This window comes from Natator depressus, chromosome 2 (genome assembly GCF_965152275.1).
Source record: "Natator depressus isolate rNatDep1 chromosome 2, rNatDep2.hap1, whole genome shotgun sequence".
In the NCBI taxonomy this organism is placed as follows: domain Eukaryota; kingdom Metazoa; phylum Chordata; order Testudines; family Cheloniidae; genus Natator; species Natator depressus.
The window spans coordinates 259,719,416-259,747,394 of NC_134235.1; the positions used below are offsets into that span (position 1 = coordinate 259,719,416).

At 49.5% G+C, this 27,979-nt stretch overlaps 1 protein-coding gene and 1 long non-coding RNA gene across 2 annotated transcripts in view; one reads left to right on the forward strand and one right to left on the reverse strand.

The window, feature by feature from the left end:
- Positions 1 to 25,704, forward strand: part of LOC141983385 (uncharacterized) — a 48,524-nt gene extending 22,820 nt beyond the window's left edge. The window contains exons 2-3 of the long non-coding RNA XR_012638357.1: positions 20,016 to 20,120; positions 25,162 to 25,704. This is a non-coding gene — a long non-coding RNA (uncharacterized LOC141983385). The remainder of the gene's footprint in view (positions 1 to 20,015; positions 20,121 to 25,161) is intronic.
- LOC141983380 (uncharacterized) lies at positions 17,625 to 22,339 on the reverse strand. The gene is made up of 4 exons (XM_074946464.1): positions 21,737 to 22,339; positions 19,807 to 19,914; positions 18,672 to 18,755; positions 17,625 to 18,083 (listed from the first exon to the last, which is right to left on the reverse strand). Exons 1-4 carry the CDS (start codon positions 22,295 to 22,297, stop codon positions 17,970 to 17,972), a joined length of 867 nt encoding a protein of 288 aa, XP_074802565.1. The 5' UTR covers positions 22,298 to 22,339; the 3' UTR covers positions 17,625 to 17,969.
- Positions 25,705 to 27,979: the final 2,275 nt, after the last annotated feature.

Here is a 27,979-nt window from a genome sequence, read left to right on the forward strand (position 1 = left end):
CACCACGACCGGCTCCACTCTGCACAGCTCGTCGTCTCACGAACAGCTCTGCTCAGCTTGCCGTCTCACGAACGGCTCCGCTCCACCACGACCGGCTCCACTCTGCACAGCTCGTCGTCTCACGAACAGCTCTGCTCAGCTTGCCGTCTCACGAACGGCTCCGCTCCACCACGACCGGCTCCACTCTGCACAGCTCGTCGTCTCACGAACAGCTCTGCTCAGCTTGCCGTCTCACGAACGGCTCCGCTCCACCACGACCGGCTCCACTCTGCACAGCTCGTCGTCTCACGAACAGCTCTGCTCAGCTTGCCGTCTCACGAACGGCTCCGCTCCACCACGACCGGCTCCGCTCGGCACAGCTCGCTGTCTCACGAACAGCTCGGCTCAGCTCGCCGTCTCACGAACACACCGCTGTCTCACGAACGGCTCCGCTCCACCACGACCGGCTCCCTCTGCACAGCTCGCCGTCTCACGAACAGCTCGGCTCAGCTCGCCGTCTCACGATCACACCGCTGTCTCACGAACGGCTCCACTCTGCACAGCTCGCCGTCCCACGAACAGCTCTGCTCAGCTCGGCGTCTCGCGAACACACCGCTGTCCCACGAACAGCTCTGCTCAGCTAGCCGTCTCGCGAACGGCTCCGCTCTGCACAGCTCGCCGTCTCACGAACAGCACCACTGCACTCTAGATCTTCCGGCTCCCCACTACTTGACACAGTGCTCAGTGATTTCAGCTCTTAGTGATTTCAGCTCATAGTAGTGGGGGCCTTAGTGCTGGTGCACCATAAGGCCAAAGTGAATGCAGCACAGTACCTGTGGCAAGACTCTTAATAGACCCAACATTAGCTCTGACATTCCACAGTGGAGAGAGACAGAGGTGCAATTGGTGCTTCAGGCCCTCACAAAGGGGCCCACACCACCAGGTACTAATACCTGTCTCAAGTCTCTCTCCCTTCACAGAGTTTTGGAACCCATGTCCCTTGCCTAGCGAGTGCTACTCAGTTGATGGTGAGTCCCTCCATCATAACAAAAGGCCAAGTACAGTTCCAAGCACAGTTCCCATAATCAGGGTAATAACAATTTACTCTTCCCGCCCCAATAACAAAGACACTGGGGATCCCACAACAGCCAAAGTGACCATTTGGGCAGTTATGGCCTCAGTCTAGGCGGGGTGGGTGTGCCTATGCAAATTGAGATCAGCCCCTGAAGTTCTTTTCCACTACTTGCCACACCTCACCACCAGATGTCAGGGTGGAGCCCATCCTGACTCTGCTTACATCCTCCCCCCAGCCGAGAATTTGGCGTCCCGACAAATCATACTCCCTTTATACCAACTCATTGGTTTCCTCCAAAGGGCCTCAGGAAGCCCACTTTGGCTTCCACAATCCTGTGTGCTAAATGTATTGGCTCCTCACTAGTCACCCCAGGTGCATCATAAGTCAACCGTTTTACTGGTCTTATCACCCTGTCTCGTCTATTGAGACTCTCTGTTGCCGAGGTAGGGGGAACATCCTCTTGATTGACGGATGGAGAGGCTTCCTTTGAGGGTCCCTTGGCTACTGGCGTAGGCCCCTGCACTCCTAGTTCTAACGCGGGAGGGTCCAAGGTGCCCAGGACATCCTCTACCTGTGTGTCTCCACTGGCCAATAACCTGTGTGTGTCATCACACGGGGGTCTCATCAGCGGCACAGGGGTGTCAGCAATGGGCCTAAATAATTCCGCCATGGGGTTTAGGGCGGAAGAGGGAAAACTCTCGTTTGGTTCAGCTGATCGAGACTGAAATCTTGTCTCCATCCCAGGATACACCAGGGTTGTGTCTTCCTCCTCAGACTCACTCTCAGATGTGCAGAATAGGGGTAAGTTAGCTGCACGGGGCCCGCTGTCTGTGTTGGATGGCGGCTTTGGTCTAGCCCCTCTGTTCTGCCCGGCTGCCCTGTCGTGGCCCGTCTCATAAGGGATGCTTACCAATTCCCCCACAGGGAGCAAAAGGTTTCTATGCACCGTCTTTATTTGCCCTGGACCGTCTTCAGGTTTGATCTTGTAGACTGGCAGATCTCCCAGCTTTTCCATCACCAGGTAAGGTATTGCCTTCCATCTGTCAGCTATCTTGTGTTTGCCAGCAATACCCAAATTTCGCAGCAGGACTCTGTCCCCCGGCTGGAGCTCCTGCGAACGCACTCTAGCATCATATCGATGTTTGTTGCGGTCTGCGTTTTTCCGAGCTGCAGCGGTAGCTAAGCGATAAGCATCCCGCAGCTTTTCTCTTAGTTGGGATACATATTGCTGGTGAGTTTCATAGCTATCTCCATCCTCTGATACACCAAAGCACAAGTCTATGGGTAATCTTGGTTCTCGCCCAAACATCAACAGATATGGGGTGACTCCCGTAGCATCGTTCTTTGTGGCATTGTAGGCATGCACCAGAAATGCGACATGCTGGCTCCAGGTTGCCTTCTGCTCTGGTCGCAAAGTTCCCAACATATCTAATAGGGTTCGGTTGAACCTCTCTGGCTGAGGATCACCTTGGGGGTGATAAGGCGTTGTCCTAGACTTTTTAATTCCTGCTATCTTCAGCACCTCCTTCAGAAGGTGACTCTCAAAATCCCGCCCCTGATCAGAGTGTATCCGAGCCGGGAATCCATAGACTGAGAAATATTTGTCCCACAATACTCGAGCGACGGTGGTGGCCCTCTGATCACGTGTGGGATATGCCTGTGCATACCGTGTAAAATGGTCAGTCACTACTAGAATGTTCCCAACATTCCTCTTGTCTACCTCTACAGACAAGAAATCAATGCATACCAATTCCAAAGGTTTGTTGCTGGTGATGTTCTTGAGATATGCAGCCCTCGTGGGCAGAGTTTTCCTTTGAACACATCGAGCGCAAGTCTCACATTTCCTGCGAACATCTTCAGCCATTCGGGGCCAATAGAACCTACTACGAATAAGTTCCAGGGTCCTCTCCATCCCTAAATGCCCAAAGTCATCATGCAGGGCCCTCATGGCCAGGGCTCTGTACTTTTTTGGCAGCACTAGTTGTGCTCGTTGTTTTTGTAAAGAGTCGGTGGTCATTCGGTGTAGCACTCCCTGAATCAGTTGTAGTTTGGTCCATTCTCTCAATAGTAGTTTACCCTCTGGGTTAGGTGGGACAACCGCAGCTGGGCTTCGCCCCTCCCTTTTGGCAAGTAGTGTATCACGAATGTCAATATCTTGCCGCTGGGCTTCTTGCCAGTCAGCCGCATTGAGCATGGGCAAAGGAGATTGGTCCAATGCAATATAGTTCACTGAAGCAGAAGGCATGCATTCAGGGGGCAGGCCCAAAGCTTCTGCAACACATCCTTGAAGGCTCTCACGGCCCTCTGGCTCTCGGCGACTCACACTGCAAATAGCTCTCACTCCATCTGTGGGTATCACAGCAACTTCTGGAGCCTGCGGACGCCTGGACAATGCATCTGCATCTACATTGCTACTCCCTGATCGGTACTGAATGCTGAACTCATAGCTAGCCAAGGCGGCCACCCATCTCTGCCCTGTAGCATCCAGCTTAGCACTTGTTAACACATAAGTCAGTGGATTGTTGTCTGTCCACACCTGGAACTGAGCACCATACAAGTAGTCTCGAAATTTCTCAGTGACGGCCCATTTCAGGGCCAAAAATTCCAGCTTGTGGGTGGGATAGCGAGTTTCACTATCAGACAATCCTCGGCTGGCAAAAGCTACAGGTTTACGTTTGCCTTCCACTTCCTGGTACAGGACTGCTCCCAGACCCTCCAAACTGGCATCAGTATGCAGGATAAAGGGTTTGCTTGGGTCAGCAAAAACTAGGACTGGAGCATGAGTTAGACAAATAATGATTTCTCGAAAAGCCCTTTCACATCTCTCATCCCACCATGGCCCAAATGGTTCAAATGGGCCATAGTGTCTCTGCACGGGGGGCTTTGGGGACCTCCCCTTATTCTTGGACTTAGATTTGTTCTTGCTGGACTGATGTCCCCTGGTAAGATCATTCAGAGGCTTTACAATTGTAGCATAGTTTTTCACAAATCTGCGGTAGTAGCCACTAAATCCGAGAAAGGTCTTGAGTTCTCTGTAGTTACTTGGACGTGGCCATGTAGTGAGTGCTTCTATTTTATCAGGATCAGTACTCACACCCTCTTGGGACACGATGTGACCCACATACTTCACTGAGGTTCTGCAGAACTGGCATTTGTCAATTGAAAGCTTCAGACCATAATCCTCCAACCTATCAAGCACTTTAAGAAGTCTTTCTTCATGCTCCTCTAAGGTTCTTCCAAACACAATCAGGTCATCCAAATAAACTAACACTTGCAGTAAATTCATGTCTCCCACAACTCTCTCCATGAGACGTTGAAAGGTGGCAGGTGCTCCAGAAATCCCTTGGGGCATGCGTTCGAACTGATAAAACCCTAATGGGCAGATGAAGGCTGTCTTCTCCTTATCTTCTTCTCCCAGAGGGATCTGGTAGTACCCACTTCGAAGATCCAACACAGAGAACCACTGGCTTCCCAGCAAACAGTCTAAGGCATCTTGCACTCGAGGCATAGTGTACTGGTCGACCACAGTACGGCTGTTTAGGGTGCGGTAGTCAATACACATCCGGATTTTCCCATTCTTTTTACGGACTACCACAATGGGTGAGGCGTATGGGCTGCGGGACTCTGTAATGATGCCATTCGCAGCCAGCTCCTGAAGATGATGTCGCACATCTTCCATCTCAGAGAGTGCAATCTTCCTAGATCTCTCCCTGAAAGGTCGAGAGTCATGTAGTCTGATATTGTGTTCTACTCCTTTTGCACATCCCACATCCCACTCATGCAGTGAGAACACCTTGGATCTTTCACAAAGTTTCTTCCTCAGGCGATCTTTCCACTCCTCGGACACTGGTGAATCTCCAAAATCAAACTTTGCTGGGTCTATCGTTGGAACTTGAGTTTCCCACTGGGGGGTTACAATTGACTCAGGCTCAAAGAGGTCTGCTATCTTTTGTCCTTGCTTCACAAAAATATCACGACTCGTTTCATTAGCAATCAGTATAGTCACCTCTTCCTGGGCTTCAGCAGGTAGGGTTATGACTCCACTAAGAACCAGCACTCCTTCAGGGAGCCCTCCCTCGGTCGGCTGCTCTACCACTGCTAATGTTCTCTTACTGCCTTTCAGGCAGGTACTCATGACAATCACCTCCTTTTCTGTCATTGCAGGCACCACTAAGGGGATCGGGCCTGCGTACCTCAGTGCTCCCACCGGCAAATCAGGCATCACTCTTTTTGCGTCCTCAATTTTTCTGTAGGCTGCGGCACAATGTGTGTGTATCACCAAGGTATTCAGGTATTGGTCCCCTGCTCGTTGTCTGCAGTAATCTGCAAGTACCTTAAAGAGGCTGGAGTTGGTCCCTATTAGCACGGACACATCAGAGACACCTTTAGGGTCGGGGCATATTAAAGCTGCAGTGTCCACCTCCTGTCTTACCCCAGCGATCTCTTCTGGGAATTCCAGGTGTACAATGACATACCCCTGACATCTGATTACACTGAAATTATAATTCATTAAAGAAATGCTACTTGAAGGGTTTGTTGAAATATAGTTGTCAGGAAGAGAAACATTAAGGAGTGTGAGACAATGGGTCCTCAAACTAATTAACTTAGAGCTCCTACTGAGCTAGGAGATTGGTAAAGGTTAGTATGCAAATAAGATATGTATGTATATTTGTCAGTTTCTGCTTCCTTTTGTCTCTTATGTTAAATTGGCTTTGGCTTAGCTGTATAAATAAGTTACCTTGAGCCTCAGAGAGGGGCTCACATATCTGGGTGCATTGGCAAAGCGCTTTGCTAATAAACAGAGTGGGCTGACAAATTATGTGAGTCCTGAATCTGACTTTGACAGTTGGCAGAGGGAGTGATGATGGCACGGGGGTGCTGTGACCACCTGCGACAAAGTGGGACTGTTCTTAATGTTTCCTCTGAATAGTGTGGGGGGTGCCTCAGTTTCCCCTATGCAGTTCTTAAGTATCTAGGTGGTGGGATAAGGGTGTATGATCGTTGCAGAGCCCTAGAGGGCAGGTGTGTGCAGGGGTCTGGACACAGAGAATGGAACTGTTTCCTGGCAACTGAAGGCCTGGGCCCTTCCCCCCTGCAAGGTGAGAGCTAAAGGGTTGGAGAACAAAGGAATCAGGTGACCTCCTGGCCTGGGAAAGGGACAAAGCCCAGAGGAGGAGGGGCTGGAGGGAGTTTCAGTTTGGGGCTGGCTGGGGACATGGAGTGAAGTGCAGACGTGGTTGTCTGGCTCACTGCCCCCAAAATGGACCCAGCTGAGGGGTCCTGTTCTCTGCACCAAAAAGCTCTGGTTTAGACCATGTTCCTGTCGTCTAATAAACCTTCTGTTTTACTGGCTGGCTGAGAGTCACGTCTGACTGCGGAGTTGGGGTGCAGGACCCTCTGGCTTCCCCAGGACCCCACCTGGGCGGACCCTCTGGGGGAAGCACACGGAGGGGCAGAAGATGCTGAATGCTCCGAGGTCAGACCTAGGAAGGTGGAAGCTGTGTGAGCTTTGTGTCCTGAAGACAGGCTGCTCACAGAAAGGAGACTTCCCCAGAGTCCTGACTGGTTTCGTAGGGAGCAGTTCCAGAGCATCGCCCAGGGACCCCATGACACCACCCCGACGATCAGCAGGACTTTCAGGCAGGTTTCCATCCTGTGCCCTGTGGGATTCAGTGCAAGCTGGGTGGGCAACCCTGTCCCTCCTCTGTATGGGCTAGTGCCTCAGTGGCTGCCTGCTTTGGTCCTGCCTTAACCAGTGGCTTTTCTCCCTCCATCTGCAGGATATTTCCATTGGCCACCCTGCCAGGGCAGGCACAGAGGGGAGATCGGTCAGGGCAAAAGGAGGGATTTTTAATTTAAATTGCTGAAATTGTGTGCACCAATTGCTAAATAATGCACAATGGGGGGTGGAGGAGAAGGGTGGCCAGGGGCCTGTGTTGGGGAAGGCTGGGGTACATGTCTTAATTCTGTTGGGCCAGGTCCTCAGCTGCTATAAATTGCCATTGGCTTTCACAGATCTATGCTGATTTATGTCATCTGAAGACATACACCTATGAAGTCCAGATAGCCAGAGCTTTACCCATCCACTCTCAGTCCGAAATTCCTCTCGAGCCAATTGGCAGGCACTGGACGCTGTTTCTGATGGTACCACTCATAAATCCAAGGGAATGTACAGTGCAGTGACAGTGGATAAGCACACGCTGGACTGCTCCCGACAGGCCATTTTCCAGGGTTTCATGCCTTTGTGTCCCAAGTGATGGGGCTCCCCTGTCACCAATAGTCTGAGACATCTCGCTATCAGGCGGTCTCCCTGGCTGACTTTTCTCTTTCTTTATTTTATGCCATTGCTGCCATATCCCACCTTTACAAACATATCCCCCTCACTTTGTGTGAACCCCTCTGCCATTGTGTCCTCCCTCAGCCATCCCTTAGGCCAGCAATCTGTGTTTAGCTCTTTTAGTCTTTACTCATGGGTTGATCCCTCCACCTCCCTGGTCGGGTTGGCTGCTGTTCTCTGAATTCCTCCCCAGTTGGTCAGTCCCTTTCTGGAGGCAAGATGCCCAGAGCCAAAAGGAGAACCCTAAGGCCTGATCCTGCTGACCCTTATGCAACGAGTCTATTCAGGTCAGTAAAGTTACTCATGCGCTAAGCTTCTGTAGAGCCCCTGAGGGAGGGACGGTTACCTCTCTACTCTCTGACAACATGGCTTCCCGTAGACATCCCCAAATTTGCACTGGCTCTTTTCTTCTCTTCCAGATCATTAATGAAGCTGTTTACAATAAGTCTGAGCCTCGCATCAAACCATAACGTGTCCCATTAGACAGACCCCACAACCTCATGCCCTATTTCTTCCTTATTTACAATTGACCAATTTTCAGTGCACGTGGCTGTGTCCCTACCCAAGCCAATTTGAATTAGTTTTGAGAGTCAGATTTCTTGAGACAGTTTCAAATGCTTTATCGAAAGCCAGTTATATCCTATCGGCCACTTCCTCTTCATCCACTGGTCCTGCAGTTCTGTCAAGCACAGCAATCAAACTATCAGATCTCTTCTTCTATGTGATTAGAGCACATTCTCTCTGTGTCCTCTGAGTGGGGCTCTCACAATACTTTCCCTCTTACATAAATACAGTAAACAGTGTGGACAGTATTCCTGGCTGTGAAGCCCCCTTCATCAGGATTCTGCTGCGGGATAAGACCAGGAAGTCTCAGGATTCTTTCTTCAGCTCATTTCTTGCACATTCTGGCTGACTGTTTAGCTACAGTTTTGTAATCCAGGCAGGACGGACGGGGTTTGTAATTGAGAATTCCATCCCTCCCTGTGCGGTTTGTGAATTAAAACTGGTGCCAAGCAGAGTTTGGCAGCAGTGCGTTCATACCACTTGCTTCTCTATCAGTGGGTTGCTGAAATGCTAGAAGTTTTGGATGTGTCTTATAATACTCCCCTATTAGCCTGTCTGATCCTTGAGTCATGCTTTTCTTTAATCCACTTATTATTGTTGTTTGTTATGATTACTTCTTTGTATTATTGTGACACCTTAATCACAAAACCATCCTTTCTCTAGCCCAACTTTCACCCTCAGCCCCAGGAGTGTCTCTTGCATGTGCCCCTCTGGGGCTCAGGTTAGATGCAGAGTAGCACTTGAATCACAGTTTGGATGCTGATAATTGAATTTGGCCAATGGTTTGCAAAATCTGTCGACTCCTTCTCTGACTTCAGGCAAGTCACTTTATCTCTCTGTTCCACATCTGTACATAATGATCCTTCTTTTCTCTCACTCTTCGTGTGAATTGCCTGTTTAGACTGTAAGCCCATAAAGGTACGTTCTCTTTCTATCTGTATGTACAGCGCCTAGCACAATAGGGCCCTGATCTTGGCTGGAACCTGTAGGTGCTAGTGTCATGTAAAATAATCAGAAGAATGAGATGCATGGTGGTGGAGAATCTGGCTCCAGTCTTTAGTTTCTGGCGCTCTACTGAATAGTGGTTGCTCTGAGAGTCCCATTTAGCACTGCTCAGCCAAGGGACCTGCAAACACTTGCAATCTCCTTCTTGCATGTGAATCTGTCAAATGTCTCCCTGCTTTCTCCTTGCAGGTCTCCAGCACAAACCTGATCACTGACCACTGCTTATCCTAGAACTCCAGCTTAACTGAAATTTGGAGGTGTTGTCCTCTAGGTTTGCCTTGTGTTGATAGGGTGTCTGCACTAAATTCTGAATTTCCAAGCATGCAGCACAGGCTCCTCCAGCTCCAGCCCTTGCTGGCCTTAGGAAACTGACCAGCATTTATCCTTCATTGCAGTCCAGGTCCCTCAAGCAGCCTCTTTCTTCAGACTTCGTTGGTATAGCTTCGCTGGTCCTCTGCATGTGGAGGGCAGCTGCCTCCTTCACTGCCTTTGGGGAGGCTAGCCCCCGGCTCCGTCCCTTCTGCCCATGCCCTCCCCACAGCCAGAGCCCTGAGACTCCTTCCTCCCCCCTGTGGCTGGAGCCACAAGGCCCCGCCCCCCCAGCCCCGGAGAAACGTGCCCCCCCTCGGCCGCAGGAGTCCTGGGCCAGCCGCAGCCCCAAGGCCCCCCCGCTGCTGCTGCCTGGCAGAGCCCCGGACTGGTCTCCCCGCCCCAGGGAAAAGCGTCTGTAAAAGATGCTTTTGATATGCCCCATGCAGGTTCTGGGGTAGCCGAGGAGGCAGTATGGGGCATAATAAAGCAAAAACTTCACCACCAAACCCGCAACCAGGGGTCCCGTGGCTGCAGCAGCGCCGGGGGAGGTAGAGCCTCCCATGGCCTATTATACCTGCCGCCCATGCATGCCACCCGTACTTCTGCGCTGCTGCCTTCAGAGCTGTGCGGCTGGAGCGTGGTGGCTGCTGGCCAAGGGCCCAGCTCTGCAGGCAGCAGTGCAGAAGTAAGGGTAGGGTGGCAATACTATACCAGGCCACCCTTACTTCTGTGCTGCGGCTGGCGGCGGCGCTGCCTTCAGAGCTGGGCTCCTGGCTAGCAGCCGTGGCTCTCCAGCCACCCAGTTCTGAAGGCCGCGCCGCCGCCAGCCGCAGAGCAGAAGTGTGGCAATACTGCGGTTCCCCTAAAATAACCTTGTGACCCCCTCCCCCCAGTCCCTTGTGGGTCAGGACTCCTACAGTTAAAACACCATGAAATTTCAGATTTAAATATCTGAAATCATGAAATGTATGATTTTTAAAATCCTATGACCATGAAATTGACCAAAACGGACTGTGAATTTGGTAGGGCCCTACTTATCAGGCTCTGGTTTATTTAGAGGCAAAGTTAAGTGGCGTTAATCACGGAATTGTAAGACTGGAAGGGACCTTGAGAGGTCATCTAGTCCAGTCCCCTGCACTCAGGACAGGACTAAATATTACCTAGACCATCCCTGACAGGTGTTTGTCTAACCTGCTCTTAAAAGTCTCCGATGATGGAGGTTCCACAACCTCCCTAGGCAATTTATTCCAGTGCTTAACCACCCTGTGACACTGTATCTCAAGGGAACACCCTGCACCCCCATGTTCATCCTTATGATATGATTGTGTGGTATCCAATGCAAAGTTTGCAAAAAGAAAAGGAGTACTTGTGGCACCTTAGAGACTAGCCAATTTATTTGAGCATGAGCTTTCGTGAGCTACAGCTCACTTCATCGATGCATACTGTGGAAACTGCAGAAGACATTATATACACAGAGACCATGAAACAATACCTCCTCCCACCCCACTCTCCTGCTGGTAATAGCTTATCTAAAGTGATCATCAAGTTGGGCCATTTCCAGCAAAAATCCAGGTTTTCTCACCCTCCGCCCCCCCACACACAAACTCACTCTCCTGCTGGTAATAGCCCATCCAAAGTGACCACTCTCTTCACAAAGTGTATGATAATCAAGGTGGGCCATTTCCTGCACAAATCCAGGTTCTCTCACCCCCTCATGCAAAGTTTGTCATGTCAGGTGTCTTTGGAAGGCTCATGATGCACTAAGCATTGTTGTTATAGTAATGTTATAGGTTGTAATTTCATGTATATAGTTATGAGGCTGAAAATGTGTCCTCATGGCTTAAAACAAGCCCAGGCAAAACTCACCAGGAACAGTTCACACCTCATCAGGGCATGTATGGGACAAACCCAGCCCAGCCTCACAGCAACAAAGGACACTGGCCTAGGCAGCAACAAAGGATCTGTTGGACTCTCGAGTGAGTCACCCCCCTTCCTTTGGACAGTTTGGGACTACGATGAGGTCATGCTCACCTGAAGTGGAGGGGCAAAGCCAAGAGGGAAGAAAGAACATGATAAAAGGGAGAGACATTTGCCATGCTCTTCCTCTCTTTTCCACCTCCACCTACAGACATCACCACCAAGTGACTGAAGCGTTGCTCAAAGGGGAGAGCCTGGCTGAAGGGCAACAGCCAGCCTGTGGTGAGAAGCATCTATGTTTGTAAGGGCGCTGAAAGTGTTAAGATCAGCTTAGAATGCATTTTGCTTTTATTTCATTTGACCAAATCTGACTTGTTGCGCTTTGACTTATAATCACTTAAAATCTTCCTTTGTGGTGTGACAGGGTCCGGCCAGATGGCTACAGGAGAGTGATAGAAGGCGGATATATCAGCCCCAGGTTAAGTAGGTTCTTTCCCCTGGATAAGGTAAGAGGGAAGGTTCCAGAACACCTGATCACTGGTTGTGTGATTTGTTCTCCACTCCCAGACAGGGTAGAAAGTCGAAAAGGGAAAGGAGGGCACTGATACAAGCCACGGCTGCCCAGCAGGAGGCTACCCGTGTCCAGGCAGCCGCCCAACAGGAGGCAGTGTGGCTGCAGCAAGAGACTAATCGCCTGCTGATAGACCAGGCTGCTCAAGACCGGGCTATGTTGCGGGAACTGGTAAATCATATAAAGGCCCTTACGGAGATGAACCACGGCCATGATGGGACGCGGATCATAGAATCATAGAATATCAGGGTTGGAAGGGACCTCAGGAGGTCATCTAGTCCAACCCCCTGCTCAAAGCAGGACCAATCCCCAATCAAATCATCCCAGCCAGGGCTTTGTCAAGCCTGACCTTAAAAATCATACGGGCCAGCAATTCCCTGCAGAAAATGATGGGGGAGGATGACATAGAGGCATATCTCCCGGCCTTTGAGAGGACAGCCCTACCGGAGGCCTGGCCTTGAGATCAGTGGTCTGGCATCCTCACCCCATTCCTGTGTGGGGAGGCCCAGAAGGCCTACTATGATCTGCCTGAAGACTACCCCCAGCTGAAAGCAGAGATCCTGGCCAGATCTGGGGTAATGACCGCAGTGCGGACCCCAGCGGTATCACGAGTGAAGTTACCAGGAAAACAAAACCCCGCTGTCCCAATTGTTTGATCTCATCCATCTCGCACGAAAGTGGTTACGAACTGAGTCCCAGAGTCCAGAGGAGATACTAGAGGTTCAGGTCATCGACCGGTACGTGAGAGGACTACCGCCAGACCTTCGCGCCTGGGTAAGCCAGAACAAACCCTCCACCTACAACGAGGTTGTCGCGCTGGCAGAAAGGCGAAGGATGGCGAGGGAGCTGACCCGACCGGTTAAGAAGCACCCTGGGTTAAACTAGCAGCACCAAGCCCTAGAGCTCGGATGACTGGGCCGCCAGGAGAGCCCAGGTGGAAAAAGAGAGGGGCTGAAGGCCCACCAGAAGCCACAAAGAGTCGGAGCACTGAGGGGGAAGAGGATCGTGATGTTAGACTGCCCAAACCAAGAGACCGGGGAACACCTAGGGCTCCATACAGATGTTACGCATGCGGGAAGTGGGACACATAGCTGCACAGTGTCCCAATGCCGAGGAGCCTATGCAGTGTAACCTGGGGAACTGGGCAGACCCATGCTCCCTAATCCACCTTCTGGGGGCCTCACTAACCCCAGATATGTACACCAGACCAGTGAAGCTAAATGGGGTAGAGACCACGGCACTGGTTGATTCGGGGAGTGCTATCACACTTGTCTCGGGGAAGCTCGTGAAGCGTAGTCAGCTGCTGTGGGCTAAGCGTACGGGGATAACATGCGTCCATGGGACAGTTGGTTATTACCCCACCATCCCAGTAAAAATTGAGATTCAGGGGAACACTTGAGGTAGCATCAGGTGTAGTCCCTAAACTCCCATACCGGTGCTCATAGGGAGGGACTTCCCAGGGTTTGGAGACTTACTCCCAGTAGGGGAATTGGAGAAAGGGGGAAACCCTGAAGTCAGTGAGGCATCCACAGTAGACTGTCAACCCCCAATCTTCTCTGAAATATCCCCAGATTTGTTCTCCACTCCCAGACATGGTAGAAAGTCGAAAAGTGAAAGGAGGGCAGCTAAGGCCTTGGGAACCCGAATACTGACCCAAAGCCAGAGGGTCGCTCTCGTAGGTAGGCGGATCCGAGCAGCTGAAAAGGAGGCCACCCAGGAGGGAGAAGCACCCAAGTCTGACCCACACCCTAATGCCTCTGAAGCAGTAGAGGCAACAGAGACTGGCCCCTTAGATCTCGGGCACATTAGCCCCGGGAGAGGAAATTTTGGACGGGACCAGGCTGAAGACCCAAGGTACAACAACATTAGGAAGGAGGTGACTGAAATAGATGGGGTCCCCGTGGAAGGGAAAACCCAGGGACCAGGACCCTACTTCATAATGAAGAAGAATCTCTTATACCAGGTTACACCAGTACAGGGGCAGAAGGTACAGCAGATCCTAGTACCTCAAAAACACCAGAATGCTGTATTAAGTCTAGCCATCTTTTTGGGGGGCATTTGGGGGTAGAGAAGACCCTGGCACGGGTCCTGCGATGATTCTTCTGGCCCGGAGTACATGAAGAAGTGCGGAGGTACTGTGCGTCCTGCCCAGAGTGCCAGCTGCACAGTCCCCGTCCCCACTTGAGGGCACCTTTAGTACCCCTTCCCATCATAGAGGTCCCCTTCAAGCGAATAGCCATGGACCTAGTGGGACCCCTGGAGAAGACAGACCGGGGCCACCAATATATACTTGTCATTCTGGATTATGCTACTCACTACCCAGAAGCCGTCCCCCTGTGGAATACAGCCTCTAAAACGATAGCTAAAGAGTTGGTGGGGATCTTTGCCCAAGTGGGGCTACCAAAAGAGATATTAACAGACCAAGGTACCCCATTATGTTGAAGCTAATGAAGGACCTCTGTATGCTGCTCCATATACATACCCTGAGAACTTCAGTCTATCATCCGCAGACCGATGGGCTGGTAGAAAGGTTTAACCGAACCCTCAAGGCAATTATAAGGAAAGTGGTAAGTCGAGACGGGAAGGATTGGGACACGCTACTACCCTACCTTATGTTTGCAATCCAGGAGGTACCTCAGGCCTCAACTGGGTTTTCCCCCTTTGAATTATTATACGGACACCACCCCCATGGCATACTAGATATCACAGAAGAAATTTGGGAAGAGGAACCCAATGAGGGGAGAAATATAATTGACCATGTGTTGCAGATGCGAGAATGGATAGCCCAGGTCACCCCTATTGTATGGGATCATTTGGAAAAGGCGCAGGAGGCCCAGCGAACCCATTACAATCGCCAGGCAAAACTCCAACCGTTCCAACCAGGGGATTGGGTGATGGTGTTGGTACCCATGGCAGAAAGCAAGCTTTTGGCCCCATGGCAGGAGCCCTATGAGGTGGTTGAACCCATGGGAGAAGTGACCTACAAGGTGCGGCAGCCAGGATGCCGGAAACAAGAACAAATTTATCACATTAACCTCTTAAAGCCTTGGCACCAACGAGAGGCATATGTAGTGGCCCAAGAGACACCGATCCAGGGAAATAACATGCAGGAGCAGATCAGGATATCCACTGATCTGACACCAAACCAGAAGAAGGAGGTAACTGAGATGATCAACTGGTACCAGGACGTGTTTTCAACCAAGCCACGTCGGACCACCGAAGCATATCACCACATTATCACAGACCCTGGGGCAAAGGTAACTTTAAGGCCCTATTGGGTCCCAGCGGCAAAAAGGGGGAGGAGATCAAGGCAGAGGTAAAAAGGATGTTGGAGCTGGGAGTCATCGAAGAGTCCCACAGAATTAGGAAAGTATTTCCTAATATCTAACCTAACTCTCCCTAGCTGCGGATTAAGCCCATTGCTTCGTGTGCTACCTTCAGTCTCCATGGAGAACCATTGATCCCCACCCTCTTTATAACAGTCTGTCACATATTTGAAGACTGTTATCGGGTCCCACTCAGTCTTCTTTTCTCAAGACTAAACATGCCCTGTTTTTCCCCCCTTTCCTCATAGGTCAGATTTTCTAAACCTTGTATCATTTTGGTTGCTCTCCTCTGGTCTCTCTCCAATTTGTTATGTATTTTTTAAAGTGTGGCCCCCACAACTAGACACGGCACTCCAGCTGGGGTCTCACCAGTGCCCAGTAGAATGGAACAATTCCCTCCTGGGTCTTACATATGACACTCCTGTTAACACACCCCAGAATGAGATTAACCTTTTTCAAAATAGCATCCTGCAATTTGGCTCATATTCAGTTTGTGATCTACCATAGCCCTCAGATTCATTTCTGCAGTATTGCCACCTATTCAGTCATTCCACATTATGTATTTGTGCATTTGATTTTTCCTTCCTTGGTGTTGCACTTTGCACTTGTCTTTACTGAGTATTATTTTGTTGGTCTCAGAAAAGTTCTCCAATTGATCAAGGTGATTTTGAATTCTAATCCTGTCCTGAAAGGGCTCACAACCCTTCTCAGCTTGGTGTCCTCTGCAGATTTCATAAGCATACTCTCCACTCCATTATCCACCTCATTAATGAAAATATTGAATAGTAACCGACCCAGGACAGACCACTGGAGACCCCATTAAATACACCCACCCAGTTTGACTGTGAACATTCATAAATACTTTTTGAGTATGTTTTTTCAACCATTGTTGCAGCCACCTCTTAGTATTTCATCTTCACCACATTTCTCTCATTTACTTATGCAAATATCATGTGGGACTGTGTCAAAAGTTTACTAAAATCAAGAGATAGCATGTCTACTGCTTCACCCTATCCACTGGGCCAGTAACCTGACAAAGAAAGAAATTAAGTTGATTTGGCATGATTTATTCTTGACAAATCCATTTTGTCTACTACTCATCATGCTGTTCTACTCTAGGCTCTTACACATGGATTGTTTAATGGTCTGTTTGAGTAACTTTCCAGGTATCGAAGTTAGGCTGACTATCTGTAATTCCTCAGGTCCTATTTCTTCCCGTTTTTAAAGAGATGGACCATGTTTTCCCTTCTGTAGTCCTCTGGGACCCCACCCATCCTCCATGAATTCTGGAAGATAATCGCTACTGGTTCAAAGTTTGCTTCAGCTAGTTCCTTAAGTATCCTAGGGTGAATGGCGTCCAACCTTGCCAACTTGAATACATCTAACTTATTTAAATACTTTATCTGTTTTTCCCTATTCTGGCTTGTCTTCCTTCCCCCTTCTTGTGAAGCACCTGGTCACAATCAACTCTTTTAGTGAAGACTGAAGTAAAATAGGCATCAAACTCCTCAGCCTTCTTGATGTCATCTGTTGTTAACTCTCCTTAAATCTTATGTAGCAGACCTGCACTTTCCTTCATCTCACCCTTGCTCCTAATGTATTTATAGAATCTCTTCTAATTGCCTTGTATGTTCCTTGCTAGGTGTAACTTATTTTATATCTTAGTATTCCTGGTTTTTTACCTACATTCTTGGCTTGTTCTTTTCTATTCATCTGTAGCAATTTGTCCATGTTTCCACTTTATAATGTCCAGGTCACTAAAGAGTGCCTGATGCAGCCGTATTGGCCTCTCAGGAGACCTCATGTCATTCATGACTCCAGATTGATAGATTTTTAAGGCGAGAGCATAAGGGCGGCAGAATCAAGTTTGTTGTCAGGCCAAAGAGCTCGTGGATTTTCAGTCTGATGGAATTTGTACCTTTAATGACCCGGCTTTGGGATTTTGTCCCTGTGGGTTTGTGCACAGGAAGGTGGGAAGGGAGCTGTGGGGTCCTCTTTCATGATCAACACCACGCTGAAAGCTGTGCAAGGAGCCTGAACTCTACGGGTGTGCCTGGTTGGGAGAAACCTTGGGGCAGCCCCATCTTGTTCTTTCGGGGAAAATTCACCCCATGGCAGAGGGGCTGCAAAGGGACCTGAGCACCATCAAGCCTTTAACACAGGACATTGTCAGGTCCTCCTTCCTGGAGTGTACTAAACCGTCAGGGAGTGATTTCTTTGGGTGTTATGGGCTACCTGTCTCATAGAACCAAGAGGGCAAAGGGCGTTACCCACTTTCTAGATGGAACCTGCAGTAAATTGGGGAGGCTAAAGCATTACATGGCCTGAGTGCTAAATTTTCCAAAGTGACAATTGATTTTGGGTGTCTCAAAACTTAGAGAGACTTTCAAAGGGGCCACATTTTCGGAGGGCAGCTGCTCAGCACTTTCTGAAAACCAGGCCCCTTTGAGGACATCCCGTGTTGGGCACCCATAGTTGCTAGTCACTTTTAACAAGTTTGGCCTTAGTGCCTGGATCTCTGCTGCAAGAGGGCAGGGGTTGGGTCTCTTTAATGAGGATGGCGTGTGACTCCTAGTTGGGGGGTTTTCATTGGCCAGTAGCAAAGTCAGGTGACTCACTCTGGTTCATATCCCTAATATCCTCCCACAATGTGGAAGCAGAGGACAGCAGTTTACGTTTGCAGAATGGCAATTTATTACGCACAGGAGCCCTGGTGAGCAGCACTGCAACAGCTGCTAAGCGGCGGATAGAAGCAGACACTCTGAAGCTGTTGAGATTGTTATGAGCCTGGCTTCCTATGGTGCTTCCAGCGGAGGAGAAATGGAGCCACATCTGGGTCTGGCAGCATCGGCTCGCTTTCATCTCCTCTCTTTCTGGATCTTCTTAGGATAAGAAGATATCTACAGCAGCACGAATTATTTTCTCTTTATGTCGACGAAGAAACCTGCCAGCTCTTTTCCTGAATCTACTCCAGCGGCCCCGTGTAACGATATTAGGCTAGAGAGAAAAGAAGTCTGAGGGAGGGGCAGGAGCTTGCCTGCTGGGGGGATAGTGTGCTAGGGTGGTGCCACTGAAGGCACAGGATTATAGACTCAGCCCTTATCACCTCGCCCTTTACTGTCTGTAACCCTTACGCCCACTTTGGGCAGGTCCCTGCTGTAGAGTAAGAAGGAAGGGCCATGCCTGGGGCCTTTTGTCTGCTGTGTGGGACCAGGGGCCATTCAGTGTCTGCATCATACAACGTTTGTAAATGTCTCTGCCAGACAAAGGCAGGTGGTGAGGATCCTTCCCAGAGCCCCCTGCCCTTGCCCCGCTCCCAGGCACCGTCTGGAGCTTTAGGTTTCTTATGTATCCCAGGGAGATTCGAATTTGCTCCCTGCGGTTCTGCTGGCGGCTGCAGGGTTCCATCTCCAGGCCTGTGGGGCAGGCGGCCTTTGCCAGCTCACTGCCAGCAGGTGGAGCTGGACACTTGTTCTGGGAACACTTGTGCAGTGTGAAATACCTGGCCAGGATCTCAGCGACGGAAACCCTTAGCCCTGCCTCAGCCCAGCTGTGAGCAGAGAGGAGGCCGTCTCGGCCACTCACCTCCTCAGACGCCTCCTCGCATTTGATAATGACGGAAGCGGGGTTCTGTTCAGTGGAGAAGAATCCAGAGCAGTCTTTGACCAGCTGTAAGGGAGAGAAAAGAGACCTCAGCATCTGCCTGTCAGGGAGTGCTAACGCTCAGGCCTCTTGCATGTGGAGACCTGCTTCCCAGGGTGGGTTGGTCACAAGTTAAGGAGGACGTTGGGAGGCTCAATCTTGGGCCTGGTTTGGACATCACCCTGGATCAGGACCCCGTTGCGAGAGGAACTGTACAAACACAGACCAGAAAGATGATCCCTGCCCTGAGGAGCTTTCAATCTAAGTAGCCTTTGCTCATGTTCAATAGTTCCTTACTTTGCAAGCAGTCACTGTGCAATTCCTTGTGTACTCCAGATGAGTGAGAGGGGCCCACAGAGAACAGCATATGGGTAAATGTAGATATAGACAAGGAGAGAATGAGCCAAAATCTGTACTCAGTTGAGCCAAGTGAAGCAGGATTTCTGTTAGGACAGAGCATACCTATAGAACTGGAAGCGAGGACGTGCAGTTAAAGCACTGGGCTGCCATTTGGGAGACCTGGGTGGAATTCCGCACTCTGCCACTGTCCTGGTGTGTCACCTTGAGTGAGTCACATCACCCACCAGTGAGACGGGGATAAGAGCACTCCCTCTCGGCCAGCCTGTCTCTGTCTGGTCTATTTAGATTGTGAACTCTTTGGGGCGGAGCAGGCACTGTCTGAGTTTATGCAGCATGTGGCACCATGCGGCCCTGATCTCATTAGGAACATCAGTGCACCACGAATAATGTTTTAGACGAGCTGCATCCCCTTCTCCTTTTGACTTCAGTGAGGGTTCCCCGGTAGAACGGTGCCCCAGCTGACAACAGCAAACTAGAGATTAAAAACCATCCAGTCCTATAATTAGGGGATGGATGAATGGATGGATGTTGTTTGTGACATTGAGGTAAGGATTGGTAAGGAGGCTACTGTGGAAAAGGCACTGTCCCATAGCCCCATTCCTTCCTTTATGTCTCTGCTGGAAAAACACGTTTTCTGTGAGGCCTCGGGACCTGACAGATGCTATTGGTCAACTTAAAGTGCAGAGGGAGGTGTCTCTATGCAGCAAGTGATCCTTACCCCATCTTCTTTGAATTCACACTGGCTGATGTCGCGTTTCTCTTTTACCGGGCACACTGTCTCTTGAACAGTGAATGTCAGCGGTTGGATAGTTTTTGAAGACACGTCCTAAGAAGAAATTCAATGAAAGAACAAAATAAACATTCACTGTGAGCAACAAGGCACCAGGCTCCACTTTGGCCTTGTAATTATTTTCTATTCTATTACAGTATCGCCCAGAGGCCTAGACTGGCATCAGATCCGCATTGTGCTAGGAGCTGTTCAAACACATACGCAGATGAGGCCCTGCGAAAAGATTCCAGTCTAAGCAGAATGTAAGTATTGACTTGTTCTAGTCCAGAGGTTCTCAGACTTATTTGATCGCACCGCCCTTCTTCGTATCTATAGTCATTTATCTCTCCCCGCTCTCCCGCCAAATACTCAAATACACAGACTGCTTCCCAGGGGGTCAGAGAGCAGCGGCTGCGGGGTGGGCGTCCAGCTCTGTAGGCAGCGCCCTGCCAGCAGCAGCGCAGAATAAGGGTGGGGTGGCAATGTGAAATATCACTTTTCACAGCACACTTAGTGTCCTGTTGCCACTCTTACTTCTGCACTGCTGCTGTTACCCTGGGGCTGACAGCCAGGTCCCCACTGCCCAGTGCTGACAACCGGAGCCCTGCCATTGCCTCCAGGTGAGTGATTGCGGGGTGGGGAAAAGAACCCAAGCCTGGGCTGTCTCCTGGTGAGGGATTGGGGGGATGGGAGGGAGAGCCTGGGTGGGAGGATTCTGGCAGTGACTGACTCGGGGCAGCAGCATTTAGGCCGTGACTGTCCCGGGGAGGTGGGGCCTCTGGCTGTCAGCCCCAGAGTGGCAGGACTCCATCTGTTCCCTTTATCCCCTCCCACCACCGCCCGGGTGTGCACGGCCCTTCTGCATGAGCCCAATCCTCCAGGGCTGACAGTATGTATTTGTACAGCACCTAGCACAATGGGGCCATGGTCTTGGCTGGAACCTGTAGATGCTGCTGGGATATAAATAATATATCAATTCAGTCCCTCCAGGAAGAATAGTGCCCAGCGCTTTGTTGCCACTTAATAAATAATGACAATAAGGGATTATCAAATGTCTTTACTTTAAATCTGTCTTCTACATATTACTAAATTTGAATTCTCTGCATAAGGAGACCCAGGGAGGCATTTAATTCAAATAATTTTTCCTCTTAAACCTTTTTAAACCTTCCAAACTCCATGCCTTTAATGACCAATAATCAGTATTTATTTGTAAAGGCTCAGAACCCAGACAAAAACAAAACAAAACAAGTGTATTACTTTAAGAAGACTCAAGAATTCTGAGCCCATTGCATGATTTTTTCAGGGCTGACTCATTCTCTTTGAACACTTATGGCTGGCCACCGCCTTTGTGCCAGGTGCTGTACAAACACAGAGTAAGACGGTCCCTGCCCCAAATTGCTCAGAGTATAATTCAAATGGAAAACATGCTCTGCCTGCTGAATCTGAATGAATTGCTGCTCTCAGGCCCTTCCTCTGCAGCGGCACCAGGAAGCTGCTGTGTGGTAATACAGGGAAATAGCTGTCTGGCTGCTACCCGTCCCTGCACATATTTCACACCCTCTTTATAACCAATTTTGGCCATGCTGCTTTCAGTGACTCGAGTTGGCTGGTCTATAAATTCCCTGTCATTCCCCTTCCCCTAACCACTTCCTACTTGGATTGTGAGCAGAAACTGTCTTCATGAGTGCCTGGAGGGTACCTAGCCCAAAGCCAGCACCACCAGAAATCAGCCCTGGCTAATAACAGTAAGGGTGCAAATACCAGACTGTAGGTACAGGAGTCTAGCATCAGAGGCCAGCGATTTCCCATTGACCTGCTCTATGAGCTCAAGCGGCATCGAATATACACAGGCTACAAAGCGATTCCCCAGGTCACTCACCCAGTCTGGCTGCGGCTCAGCTTCCAGGAGCCGGTAGGCCAGTGTTATATCTGGCTCTTGGTTGTAGAGCTGAACTGCAGCTAAAACCGCATCCTCGTGGGTTGGCAGAGGGGATGATGATGGCGCGGGGGCTGCTGTGACCACCCCGAGAATCAGCAGGACTTTCAGGCCGGTCTCCATCCTGTGCCCTGTGGGATTCAGTGAGAGTGGGTGGACAACCCTGTCCCTCCCGGGGAAAGCCCTTTTATACGCTGCCTCCTCTGTATGGGCTAGTGCCTTATTGGCTGCCTGCTTTGGTCCTCCTTTTACCGGTGGCTTTTCCCCATCCATCTTCAGGGCTTTTCCATTGGCTACCCTCCGGGGCAGGCACAGAGGGGAGGTCGGTAAGAGGAAAAGGAGGATTTTTTCAAATAAATTGCTGAAATGGTGTGCACCAATTGCAAAACAACCCATGGTAGTGGGTAAGGGGTGTCCAGAGCCCCCTGTATTGGGAAAGGCTGAGCTACGTGTCTTAATTCTGTTGGGCCAGATCCTCATCTGGTATAGCTGCCATATCTCCATTGGCTTTCATGGATCTACGCTGATTTACATGGATAGAAGACCTGTCCCCTAAAGTCCAAACAACCAGAGCTTTACCCAACAGCTCTCAGTCCAGAAATCACACAACAAGCATTCCCCTAGAGCCAGTCAGTAGGCCCAGGTCGTTGTTTTTGATGGTGCCACCACTAAATCCAAGGGGACTGTACAGTGCATTAACAATGGATAACCACACATCGGACTGCTCCTGACAGGCCAACCTGCTCTTTTGTATCCCTAGCAATGGGGCGCCCCCGTGTCCAATAGGAGGACCCTGTTACAAAGCCTGAGAGATTTTTCTATCATGAAGTCTTCCTATGAGTCAGCCTAACCCATCCTTTCTTAATGTTATCCCATTGCTCCTAGTCATACCCCTAGCCCCCTTTCCAAATGTTTCCCCCTCTCACGGGGTTAAGTCCTTTGTAGGCTGCTATCCTTTTTTCCTTATCCTGTATTCACAGTTGGCCAATTTCCAGTGCACGTGGCTGTGTCCCTACCCAAGAAAAGTTGAATTAATTTTGAGAGTCTGATTTCATGAGGCACTGTCTCAAATGTGTTACTAAAAGCCAGTTATATCCTATCGGCCACTTCCTCTTCATCCACTGGTCCTGCAGTTCTGTCAAGCACCATCAAACTATCAGATCTCTTCTGTGTGATTCGAGCACGTTCTCTGTGTCCTCTGAGTGGGGCTCTCACAATACTTTCCCTCCTACATAAAATACAATAAATAGTGTGGACGGTATTCCTGGCTGTGAAGTCCCCTTCATCAGGATTCTGCTGCGGGATAAGACCAGGAAGTCTCAGGATTCTTTCTTCAGCTCATTTCTTGCACATTCTGGCTGACTGTTTAGCTACGGTTTGGTAATCCAGGCAGGACAGTTGGGGTTTGTAACTGACAATTCCATCCCTCCCTGTGTGGTATGTGAATTAAAGCTGGTGCTGCGTCACGTGGGGTTGGGTGGCAGTGCGCTCATACCACTTACTTCTCCATAATCACAAAATCATATTTTGTCCAGCTGAAATTTCCCTCTCAGCCTAGGCAGTGCCTCTTGGATGTGCCCCCTGGGGTATAGCTTGATGCAGAGTTGTACTTGGTCACAGTTTGGATTCTGATGACTTGGTCATTATTTTGCAAACTCTGTCAACTCCATGAGTGACTTCCAGCAAGTCACTTTATCTGTCTGAGGCTCAGTTCCCCATCTGTGAATAGCGATCCTTGCTTTCTCCCACTCTTCGTCCGTATTGCCTGTTTAGATTGAACACTCATAAACACACTGTTTAGATTGAACACTCTCCTGTCCTATGTGTAAGTAACCCTTCTGCCTGTCAGAGTTGGCAGCAAAAAGGGCCAGGTTCAGTATCTAGGGGTTCCATTCCAATAACACAATGTAAAACCAGCTTGAGCCCCCACCCAGTGACCTGCGACAAATATATACCACTCCCGCTGGGCGCCTCTAAGAGGCAATACTTCCCCTCCCGCAAGCACATAGTCTGAGTGTAGCAAAAAGCCTTTTAATAACAGAGAGAAACAATGTGGCATTATGTTGGGGAAACACCACCAACAGGATTCATAACACAACCCATGAGCAAAAAAACCCACCCAAAGCAAATTGGGGCATGTCCTTTCCCTTTGGTTCTTGAGTCCAGCAACCCAAAATCACCCAAAGTCCCAAAAGTCCAACGACCCAAAAGTCTCTGTCCCTGGTCAGGGCAGCCCCAGAGTTCAAAAGTTTATCTACAGAGTTTTACCTCCCAACCTGGGTGGAGATTGGGGGGGGGGCATTAAGGGGCATCTTACATGGTCCAAAGCTGATGGCCCCACCTCTCAAAGGGGCTCCGCGCTGCCAGCCGCCCCACAAACTGCTCTGCTCCACCAGGCGCTCCGCTCACCGTCCCACAAACTGCTCTGCTCCACCAGCCGTCCCGCAAATTGCTCCACCATATATCTTCAGGCTCCCCCACTACTTAACACAACACTCAGTGACTTCAGCTCTTAGTAAGTTTAGCTCTTTTGGGATTTTAGCTTGTAGTAGGGGAGCCTCAGTGCTGGTGCACCATTAGCCCAAAGTGAATTCAGCTCATCAGCTTGTAACTAGACTCCTAATAGAATCAAAATTAGCTCTGATATTCCACAGTGGCAAGAGAAGAAAGTGCAATGAGCATGTAAGGCCCTCACCAGGGGGCCCATACCATCAAGCATTAATACCTGTCCCCAACCTCTCTCAATTCACAGAGTTTTGGAACCCATGTCCCTTGCCTAGCGAGTGCTACTTAGTTGATGGTGAGTCCCTCCATCATAACAAAAGGCCAAGTACAGTTCCACTGTCCTTGATTCCCATAATCAGGGTAATAACAATTTATTCTTCCTGCCCCAATAACAGAGACACTGGGGATCCCACAGCAGCCAAAGTGACCATTTGGGCAGCTATGGTCTCATTCTAGGTGGGGTGGGTGTGCCTATGCAAATGAGATCAGCCCCTGAAGTTCTTTTCCACAACTTGCTACACCTCACCACCAGATGTCAGGGTGGAGCTCATCCTGACTGCTTACATGTGTGTACAGCGCTTAGCATAATAGACCTTGGTTGGTGTGTGTAGGTGCTAGTGTCCTATGAATAAGAAGACTGAGGTGCATGGCGGTGAAGAATTCAGCTCCTAGTCTTTATCTCCGGGCACTCTATTGAATAGTGGTTGCTCTGAGAGTCCCGCTGCAGCTCTGTTGCTGCCCCAAGGTTTAGCACTGCTCAGCCAAGGGGCCTGCAAACATTTGCAGTCTCCTTCTTGAGGGTGCATCTGTAACAAGATGTTGCTTTTGTATCTGTCAGATGTCTCCCTGCTTTCTCCTTGCAGCTCTCCAGCACAAACCTGATCACTGAACCCTGCTTATCCCAACACTCCTGCTTAACTGAAATGTGCAGGGTTCTTCTTGGTTTGCCCTGTGTTACCAGTGTGTCTGCACTGCAGTGAAATCCTCCGACCACGGAGCACAGGCTCTTCCGTCTGCAGCACAACCTGCCCTTGGGAAACTGACCAGCATTTATCGCTCCTGGCTGTCCAGGTCCCTCAAGCAGCTCTTTCTCCAGACCTCACTGGCATATCTTCCCTGTATGCCCAGTCCCCCAGATCTGGAGGGAAGCTGCCTCCTTCATAGCCAGCCAGCACCTCATTCCTGTGTCCCCACTCCCCAGATCCTGGAATCCAGCCTCTCCCTCTAGGGCTAACCAGTATTGATTCCAACACAATCCTCACCTCTCATACGGTCCCCACAACCATGCCATGCAGCAGGCTCCTCCAGAACTCCCCAGCTCACTTCTTTGGAAGAGCCAGGGAGCTGCCCCTGCAGGCCTTGAACTCTGTTGCCAGAGTTTGGAGGATCTGGAGCACACAGATAGAAGCCTCAGATTTCAGGAATCCCCACTTGTTCTCATAGAGCTTTGTGTGTCCTCCTGAAGCCTTCAGCTAATGAGAGACCCCTAGTTTGCATGAAATGCTTTTAAGACAGGTTGGTTTAAAGGGGACCATGGAGCCATCCCAGTGCAGGCTGGCCTTAAAGACTGCCCTCATCATTGGTGGCTACCAGCCAAGTCCAGGCTTCATTCCTGGATACGGTGCTTGGCACAATGGGCACTGAACGGGGGCTGCTGTGATGCAAATCACTGATAATAAGTAATTTTGCCATGAATTTTTCCCTAGAAACAGCTCTTTCGAGTTTTCAAATACCCTGTGTCCGTCACACACACAATACAGATATCTCAGAACACTACACACCTGTTGTGACTCACACATGTGTGTTGTGTCCTCTTTTGTTGGCCAGTCTGTGATTTACCTTTCGGAGAACTAAAGCGCCTTTCCTTTCTCGGGTTATGCTTTCATTAGAGGAGACAAAGATAAATGGCATATCTGTGCCTGGAACTCCCTGAAATGGAGATTATAGTATTTCTCTAGACCTGGGTCTCTGAAGTGTTGGGAGGGTTTGTGACGGTGCCCCCCCATGAGGCTTTATGGAAATATGCTTATGAATGTATATATGACATAACTAGAATATGTTTCATGCTACATGTGCCATGTAACATATCTCTGTAGAGGTTATGATCTACTGAATCTATTAATCCTATTTGTATGCATGTGTCATTTTTGTATTCGAAGTTATGAATATTGGCTGCTTACTGGCTTGATTTTTAAGTAGCCTTTGTAAAGCATTTGGTCAGCTTCTTGAGAAAAGAATGTGCAAATTAAGTGCCCAATCAAGAAGCACTTAAGGGACAATGGTTCTTGGAAGGCTCCAATCCACATAAGAAGTCTACATGAAGACGTTCAAGGTAGCAGATCAGCAATGGCTTCTGCCTGTAAAAACGGAGTCATGCATGGATATGTGACTCCAAAATGAGTCATGCATGGATATGCAACTCCAAAACTCCATCTTGGAGCTGGACTTTGCATTGGAGAGAGGAGGGGGTCTCCACCCACAAGAAAAAGTCTATTTAAAGCCGTGGTAGACCCCTCCATTTTGTCTTCAGCTTGCTCAAGAGACGGCCTCTCCACCCCCAAGGATTCCTGAAAGAAACTGGACAAAGGACAGAAACTACAAGAGGTGTGAGTGATTGCTGGACCCCGACTAGAAGGAGACTAGTCTGTAAAAGGAAGCTCACTGGAATTCCTCTAAGGGTGAGGTTTTTATCTGTGTTCAGTTTCCTTACTGTATTAGACATAGACTTGCATGTTCTATTCAATTTTGTTTGGTAATTCACTTTGTTCTGCCAGTTAGTACTTCGAACCACTTAAATCCTACTTTCTGTATTTAATAAAATCACTTTTTACTTATTAATTAACCCAGGGTATGTATTAATACCCAGGGCTGGGGGGGCGCAAACACCTGTGCATATCTCTCTATCAGTGTTCTAGACAGCAAACAATTTATGAGTTTATCCTGTATAAGCTTTATACAGGGTAAAAGAGATTTATTTGGGGTTTGGATCCCATTGGGAGTTGGGCAACTGAGTGTTAAAGACAGGAACACTTCTTAAGCTGCCTTCAGTTTAAGCCTGCAGCTTTGGGGCACGTGGTTCAGACCCTGGGTCTGTGCTGGAGCAGGCTGGCATGTCTGGCTCAACAAGACGGGGTGCTGGAGTCCCAGGCTGGCAGGGAAAGCAGGGGCAGAAGTAGTCTTGGCACTTCCCAAGTGGGTTTCTGTGATCGAACCCGTCACAGGGTTAATGACACAATGTCTGAGTAAAATGGAATATACATTCTGCTATTAGAGCAAAGTACTTTGACCTGAAAGAGCTAAGGACAGAGGCTATTCAGAATGGGTCACCCACTCCCAACGACACAGCACTGTAACGTTATGTCAGTTGCAGGTTTGCTTCCCAAATGCTATGGTATTTCTTTGTGAATGCAGGAAATAGAAGTTAGTTGGGTAACACCCCCAGCAGTTTGCTCACTGGAATAAAGTTTCTAGTCCATTTCTTTGCTGGGCTAAGTAAAACCCCAATTCCCCAGTATTGTGCAGACAGACAGACACTGGCACCCGTGTGGCACCCCATTCTGTCTTCATTGGGGTGCATGTGGGCACAGGGTTCTGTCCTTTAGAATAACTGCAGATTTGGGGCTTAAAAGTTGGAGCGCTTGTACTGTTCAGAGTAGAAATATGATGCATTTTTTTAATAGT